Below are 8,652 nucleotides of genomic sequence, written 5' to 3' on the forward strand. Positions count from 1 at the left end.
CCCGGCTCCACTTCAAATTTTAAATAGAAGATTATATGCACACATTATATATAAAATACCACTTAGATAAGGCATACATACCTAATTTTAATTCGATTGCTGTGTTGGTATTGCATTTGTACTCTGCCAGTTTCTTCTCCACTGCACTCTTATATTCTACCAAAAACTTCTCCATAGCACCAAATCCTAAAAGAAAAGATTTTTAAAGGTTTGGTTGTAAGTGATTTAAAAGTCAAACCTAACGCCGGGCGTGGTGGCGCAGGCTTGTAATCCCCGCGCTTGGGAGGCGGAGACAGGAGGATCGCGCAGGTTCGAAGCCAGCCGCGCGCGCTGGCTTAGGAGACCCTGTTTCCAAATATAAAATGTAAAAAGAGGTCTGGGAGTGTAGCCCGGAGGTAGAAGGGCTTCCAGGAACCCCAGTACCACCAAAAAAAAAAAAGTCAAACCTACCCTGGTGTGGTGGTACATACCTGTAACATCAGTATACTTGGGAGGCTGAGACAGGAGGATTATAGGCTTGAGGCCAGTCTCAGTAACTAGTGAGATCCCCAGCAACTTCTGAGACTGTTTCAAAATAAAATAGGGCTGTGGTATAGCTGAGAGGTAGAATGCCCCTGGATTTAATACCCAGTAACAAAAATAACTACAAAGTCACACCTCCTCATTTGAAGTCAGAAAAGGGGATCCGCACATGTCTATAATTCCAGCAAGTTGGGAGGCTGAGGCAAGATTGCAAGTTCAAGTCCTTCCTGGGCAACTTAGTGACATTCTGTCTCAAAATTAATTTTTTTTTCAGTACTGAGGATTAAACCCATGGGCATTTTACTTTCGAGCTATACCCTTGGTCCTATTTTTTATTCTTTTTTTTTTTTTTTTTTGAGGGTCTGGGGATGGAACCCAGCAGCATTCGACCTCTGAACTACACCCCCTGCCCTATTTTTTTTATTCTTTATTTTGAAACAGGGTCTCCCTAAGTTGCAAAGTGACTCACTAAGTAGCTGAGGCTGGCTGCAAACCTGGATCCTCCTGTCTCGTCCTCCCAGCTGAGGCTGGCTGCAAACCTGGATCCTCCTGTCTCGTCCTCCCACGTACTGGGATTACAAACGTGTACCACCATAGCTGGCTTCAAAATAAAAATTTTAAAAAGGGTTAACAGAAGCCAGGCATGGTGGCACATGCTTGAAATCCCAGTATTTTGGAGGGTGAGAAAAGAGAATCATGAGTTCACAGCCAGCCTCAGATACTTAGTAAGGTTCTCCTCAATTTAGTGAGACCTTGTTTCAAAATAAAGAATAAAAAATAGGGCTGGGAGTATAACTCGGAGGTAGAATATCTTTGGGTTCAATTCTCAGTACTGCAAAAAAAAAAAAAATCAAAATATTAAAAAGGGCTAGGGGTGTAGTTCAGAGTTAGCATGTCCCTAGGCTCAATCTCCAGTACCAAAAGAGAAAAAGAGAAACTTCCAAGTAAAGATCACAATAAATCTGAAAAAATTACCAGAAATATTAGTAAAATTTAAGGAGGGGAAAAAAAGGCAGCCAGTTATGATGGTCAAAAAGAAAACAAAAGAAAAAAAGGCCATGCAAGAAAGAAAGAAAGAAGACATAAGATATGGCATAAACTACAAAAGTGTTAAAAACACATGTGGAAGACAAGAATATAACTTTATGAAATGAGAAATGTCTGGATTCAAACCCAGGTTCCATCATACTTGCTCTGTGAACTGGAGTGCATTAATTAACCTCTGTAGCCCTAATTTATAAAACTGAGATTACAGAAACTGCTTCAAAGAATTTATTATACATCCTAAGCATCAAAATGCAATGTGAGCCAGGCGTGGTGGCACATGCTTGTAATCCCAGTACTTGGGAGGCTGAGTGAGACAGGAGGATCACAGGTTCGCAGCCAGACTCAGCTACTTAGTGAGGCCCTCTGCAACTTAGTGGGACCCTGTTTCAAAATAAAGAATAAAAAATAGGGCCGGGCATGGTAGCACATGCTTGTAATCCCCGCGCTTGAGAGGCTGAGACAGGAGGATTGCACAGGTTCAAAGCCAGCCTCAGCTACTTAGTGAGACCCTGTTTCCAAATAAAATATAAAATAGGTCTGGGAGTATAGCCCAGAAGTAGAAAGCCTCTGGGTTCCACCTCCACTACCACCAAAAAAAAAAAAAAAAAATAGGGCTGGGGTAGAGTAGAATGCCCTTGGATTCCATGCCTGGTACCACCAAAAAAAAAAAAAAAGAAAAAAAAAGGGACATGTGAAATCAATTATTAGCTTAATGTCCACAATTCTATAAATTGGTACTATGTCAATCCCAATTTCATTTCAAAAACTCAGGCTTAGAAAATGACTTAGAAACTGAGCATGGTGGCACACTATTCTCATTCCAGGACTTAGGAGCTGAGACAGGGGGATTTCAGGTTCACAGTCAGCCTCAGCAACTTTGTGAGGCCCTCCATAACTTAGTGAGACACTGTTTCAAAATTTAAAAAAATAAAAAATAAGGCTAAGGATGTAGCTCAGAGGTAGAATGCCCCTGGGTTAAAACCTCAGTACCACGAGAAAAAAAAAAAAACTTAGAACAATACCCAACTTACTAAAAGATGGGGCTGATACTTGAATTCTGGCGTAATTTAAAAAATATATATGTATCCCTGCCGTGTGCAGTGGCATATGCTTGTAATCCCAGCATTCAGGAGACTGAGACCATAGGATCGGAGTTCGCAGACAGCCTCAGCTACTTAGTGAGGCCCTTTGCAACTCAGTGAGACCCAGTTTCAAAATACAGAATAAAAAGATAGGGCTGGGGTTGCAGCTCGGAGATAGAATGTCCCTGGGTTCCATCCCCAGTACCGGAAAAGAAAAAAAAATTGTTTCCCTAAACCGGGCATGGTGGCCACACACTTGTAATACCAGTACTTGAGAGACAGACAGAAGGATTGCAGTTCACTGACAGCCTCTGCAACTTAGTGAGTCCCTGTTTCAAAATTAATAAAATCGGGCTGATGGTGTAACTCGGAGATAGAATGCCCCTGGGTGCGATCTCAATTCCGCAAAAAAAAAAAAAAAAAAAGTACACCTTATGAAGTATATACGGGCCTCCTCTTCTATGACATCAGGATATCCCAAGATCTTACAGTCTCTATCTAGTAAAACAATCCTTCCATAAGCTACAGAGCCCATGCTATAGCTTGTCTATCCAAGCGTATCTATAAAAATGCAATGTTTATCGTGTAGTGATACTATTACCAAGATACTGGGGGTTAAAGGAATAAAAGAAACTGCTCACTACTTTAAAAGATATTTAACTGGGGAAAAAAAATAAACTCATACCCAAACAGCCTCACTACAGCAACACCAAAAGAGCCTCGAGTTCAAAGTAACAGCAAATGTAAGTTATTAAACGTTGTAAACTGAAGGGACTCATTAAAGGAGAAATAAAAGTGGAAAGAACACAAGAGACTACTAAATAAGTCCAACTCTCAAAGTTTAGATAAAACGAGTACAGGAATATTTTTTTTTCTCTCAAAGGACATCGAAATATCATGGCAGTAATGCTCAAGTGTGAGAAATTGAGGAGACAATTACGAAGTCACCCGAGATCCAAGAGAGTAAGGACCCTGGTGCAGCGCAGGGCAGCAGAGCGCCAGGGCTGAGGGTTGAGCAGGGTGGGCGCGGGCCTGGAAGGGGGCTCTGAGCACTAAAACCAGCCGACGGGAGGAGCAGAGCTGCGACTGCAATGGGCAAAAGGAACGGGCAGAGAGACAGGCCCCAGAGCAGCTGGCACGCTCCCGCCGCGGTCGCGACACTTCCCCGGGCCTCCGGGCCCTCCGCCGAGGCCGGGGCGTTCGCGCGCGGCGCGGAGCGGGCCGAGCAGAAGGCAGGCTCCGGGCCTGGGCTCCCGACCAGCGCGGCCTTCTGGAACCCAGGCGGGAGCCCGAGAGTTCCAGGCGCGCACTGTCACCGGCGTCTCAGCGTTCCGTCCCACACCTGCCCGCCTCCTCCCCTCGGTAAACTTTTCCCGGGAACTTACCCGCCATTTCCGAGCTGCGAGCACCCGCGGCTGAGGAAGGACGAATCAACCCGCGCGCTCCCGGGCCGGAAGTGACCGCACCGCCGGACGTATTTTCCCCGCCCACCCCCCGCGTGACGCCAGCCAATGAAAGGGAGAGTTTTGAAGCGCGCGGTGGCGGAAGCGAGTCTGGAGGCGGGGCTAGCGCCGCAGGGGAAGCGCCTAGTGTTGCCTAGCCACCTCGCTGGCTGTGCAGGGGCTGCCCTCCCCGGCTGCCCTACCCGGAGATGATCGCCGGCCTGCGCAGAGTGTCTTTGGGGTGAATGTCATCAGGCATCTTACAACTGCATTTCAGCCGGGTGTGGTGGCGCACACTTGTAATACCAGCATTTGGGAGGCTGAGACAGTAGAATTGCGGGTTCACGGCCAGCCTCAACTACTTAGTGGGGTCCTTTGCAACTCAATGAAACCCTGTTTCATAACTAGGGCTGGAACCGGGCGGAGTGGCGCACGCTTGTAATCCCAGCGTTCGGGAGGACGAGGACAGCCAAGGCTACTTAGTGAGGCCCTTTGCAACTCAGTGACATCCGTTTTCAAAAATAAAAGAATAAAAAATAGGTCTGGAGGTGCAGCTCAGAGGTAGAATGCCTCTGGGTTCCATCTCCAGTACAGAAAAAAAATAAATAAATAAACCCTAGGATGTAGCTTGGAGGTAGAATGCCCCTGGGCTCAATCCCAGTATGGCAAAAAAAAAAAAAAAAAAAAAAAAAAATTCCACACCTACTTCCTAGAGATTAGAATTTCTAGAGATTGGTCGAAAACTTTCCCGTTGGCCTGCACCATAGATACAAAACACCTGAGCCCTAGTTTTATGTTGGTGTAATATAATCGTTCCAGGAGAAATTTTCAGTAATTTTGTTTCTACTTTTGCGGTATATACACTTATCGTTTTTTCTTTTGCTCCATAATTTTTTTTTTTTTTTTTTTTTTTTTTTTTTTTTTTTTTTTTGGCGCTGGGATCAAACGCAGCGCCTTCCACATTCTACATAAGCACTCTGCCACTGAGCTATACCCTCAGCCTTCCTTTTATGCTTTAACAATATGTAATGTAGCTGGGCACTGTGGCGCACACCTGTAATTCCAGTACTTGGGAAGCTGACACAAGAGGATCAGAGGTTCCAGTACAACCTTAGCAATGTAGTAAGATTATCAGCAACCTAGCAAGACTTTCAAAAACAAAATGGGCCAGGCATGGTGGCATATGCTTGTAATACCAGTACTTGGGAGTCTGAGACAGGAGAATCGCATAGGTTTGAAGCCAGCCTCAGCTATGTAGGCTCTCAGCAATTAGACCTATTTCCAAATACAATATAAAATAAGTCTGGGAGTATAGCCTGGAGGTAGAAGGCCCCTGGGTTCCATCCCCAGTGTCACACAAAAAAATAGAGCCCAGCATGGTGCACGTTTGTAATCCCCGCATTTGAAACCGAAGGATGGTGGTTCTGGACAGCCTCAGCTACTTAGTGAGGCCCTCTGCAACTCAGTGAGACAGGTTTAAATTTTTTTTTTTTTTTTTTTTTGGGTACTGGGGTTCCTGGAAGCCCTTCTACCTCCGGGCTACACTCCCAGACCTATTTTTTATATTTTTCATTTGGAAACAGGGTCTCTCAAGCTAGCGCAGCTGTCTTCGATATTTCCATTTGGAAACAGGGTCTCTTAAGCCAGCGGAGCTGGCCTCGAACCTACCCGATCCTCCTGTCTCTGCCTCCCAAGGGCAGGAATTACAAACCTGCACCACCAGGCCCAGCAGTGAGACTGGTTTCAAAATAAAGAATAAAAAATAGGGGAGGGGTTGTAGCTCAGAGATCAAATGCCCCTGGGTTACATCCCCAAACCCACAAAAATAAATAAATAAATAAATGAATGAATAAAATGAGGGGCTTGTAGCACCAAGGAGAATGCCCCTGGGTTTAATCCCCAACACCACACAAAAAAAAAAAAGTGTGTGTGTGTGTGTGTGTGAACGAGAGAGATTGATTGATTAAGGTAGTAGGTAGTTTGTTTTCAGGCTTGAGGTTACTAGGCAACTATTTAGCTCCTGAAATAGTTGCCTCAAGTGGCCTGATTTGGTCTTGAAATGTCTGACATCCTAATGGCTTGAACTATTTACAGGATGCTACCCACCTTTGGTAATAGGCCTTATTAGTATTTAGTAGCTGTTGAAACTTTCCCCCAGAGGATAAACCACTATTTACATACCCACAAATGTTCCCACAATGGTGGCACACACTTAAAATCCTAGTACTTGGGAGGCTGGGACAGGAGGATGACAGGTTCAAGGACAGCCTCATTAGGTAGTTGCCGGGGTCCAGCCCTAGCAAGAGTTGGGGTCCACGAGCGGTGGAGTGAGGAGTCGGCAAAGTTTGGCAGAGAAACAGCGCACAGACGCAATGGAGAGTGAAGCTGTTCTATTTACTTTACATTTTTGCTCTTCCTACTTTCAGTTTTGGCAAGCATTTTATACTTTCTTTTTTGGCTACATTCTACTCTTACAATTTTTTCCAGAATTAATACATCAGTAAGTATACAAAGACCTAATACATCAAGGCAAGGTGACAGACGGCCAGTTTCTTTTTTAAGGAAACATTTCCTCTTACAAGCAACCATGGAAAAGATCAGAAGTTTATTATTAACTACTAATATATCAAAATAATATCCTATGCTAAACATTGTACTCTCTGATTGATATACATTAATTTTTTTAATCAATAGGCACTACTGAGGAGAGGAACGTTTCATACTTTCCCATGTCCCAAGGCTGTGCTTGGGTACCCATCTATTCTGCTGCTGTCCACGTACCCAGTGTACAACCAAGGGGGTAGGGTTACTGTGGGGTCAGTAGCCACTCTACCATAGCCTACCTCTGATTACATATGCTGGCTTTTTAGAACTCATGATGGTGGGAGCAACTTGTCTTGGCTCTGTTTTAGGTGTATTGTTAATATTTGCTTGGGAAAAGCCTGGGGAGGTTTGGTGGCCTTTAAGGCTTGTTCTGCTTGTTATTGTCTGAGTCTTCATAGAATTCTTGTTAGATCGGTCATTTGGAAATTTAGGTGCAACTCATAAATAAATGTTACCGTTTCAGGGAGTAAATCTGGAATTATTTTAAACAATTTGAAGCCATTAATAACATAAGTCTCAGGTATCTTTTTGGTAACAAGGCCAATTCCAAAAAATCCCCAGATCCCCATGCCTAATACTATTCCCCAGAAGGAGATGTGCCCTTTCCAGGGAATGTCTGCTGTGCAGCATTCCTGCTAAAACAAGCCATGCTCAGTTTTAGACTGGGAAGGAGGCGCGGCAGGTAGTGAGACTTATCAACCTAGTAAGACCCTCTTTCAAAATAAAAATAAAGTAAGGCTGGGTGTAGCTAGGAGGTAGAATGTCCCAGGGTTCAATCCACAGTACTGCAAAAATAAATGAATAAATAAATGGTATTTAAGAAAGTGACTGTTACAACTCTGGAAGAAAATATCCACGAAAGAAATATCCGGCCCTGTCGTCTGTGGAAGAGGCAGCAGAGTCATATGGAAACTGCACTGACCTACTTTCCAGTCCTACCACTTCATGGTTGATCTTGTTTCATTTATTAGATAGAAATAATAATACATTTCCAGTCATCACACTGTTGTAAAAGTAAATGAAAGAGCCAGGCATGGTGGCACACGCCTGTATTCCAGGATTTGGGAGGCTTAGACAGGAGGATCATAAAAAATAAATAAATAAAATAGGGATATATATATTATATATATATATATTATATATAATATATATATATATATATATATATATTAGGGGTATATATAATATAGCTCAGAGGTAGAATGTCCCTGGGTTCAATTCCCAATACCATAAACATAAACATACACACAAAAGTAAATGAGAGGCAGACGTGGGGGTGGTGCACCCTTGTAATCCCAGCATTTGGGAGGCTGAAACAGGAGGATCGTGGTTCATGGTTCGTGGTTCGTGGTTCGTGGTTCACGGCTCGTGGTTCCAGGACAGCCTCAGCTACTACTTAGTGAGGCCCTTTGCAACTCAATGAGACCTGTTTTAAAATAAAGAATAAAAAACTAGGGCTGGGGGTGTGTGGGGGTCAGAGGTAGAATGCCCCTGAATTCCATCCCCAGTACTGCAAAAAAGAACAAAGTAAATGAAACAAAATTTACAAAAAAGCATTATAGGTGGGCATGGTGAGTCACACCTGTAATCCCAGTACCTGAGAGGCTGAGACAGGAGGATCAAAAGTTTGAGATCAAGCCAGACCGATTTTTTAGTCCTTTTTATTTATTTATTTATTATTATTATTTTTTTTTTTTTTTGGTGGTATTGAGGGTGGAACCCAGAGGCTTTCTACCTCCAGGCTATACTCCCAGACCTATTTTATATTTTATTTGGAAACAGGGTCTCACTAAGTTGCTGAGAGCCTCACTAGGTAGCTGAGGCTGGCTTTGAACCTGTGCGATCCTCCTGTCTCAGCCTCCCAAGCGTGGGGATTACAAGCGTGCGCCACCACGCCCAGCTTATGTTTTTGTTTTTGTTTCTGTTTCTGCGGTACTGGGAATGGAACTCAGGGT

General features: G+C 43.8%; 1 protein-coding gene across 1 annotated transcript in view; it reads right to left on the bottom strand.

Annotated features, from left to right (window-relative positions):
* The window catches only part of HAT1 (histone acetyltransferase 1), a gene marked incomplete at both ends in the record, with an annotated part of 112,050 nt that overhangs the window by 70,500 nt on the left and 32,898 nt on the right, over positions 1-8,652 (bottom strand). The window contains 3 exon segments of the mRNA XM_080689379.1: positions 82-186; positions 4,037-4,087; positions 4,090-4,216. Of these exon segments, the coding sequence (XP_080545505.1) occupies positions 82-186; positions 4,037-4,087; positions 4,090-4,216 (283 nt within the window).

The sequence above is a fragment of the Muscardinus avellanarius genome, assembly GCF_963383645.1.
Source record: "Muscardinus avellanarius genome assembly, chromosome: 2".
NCBI lineage: Eukaryota > Metazoa > Chordata > Mammalia > Rodentia > Gliridae > Muscardinus > Muscardinus avellanarius.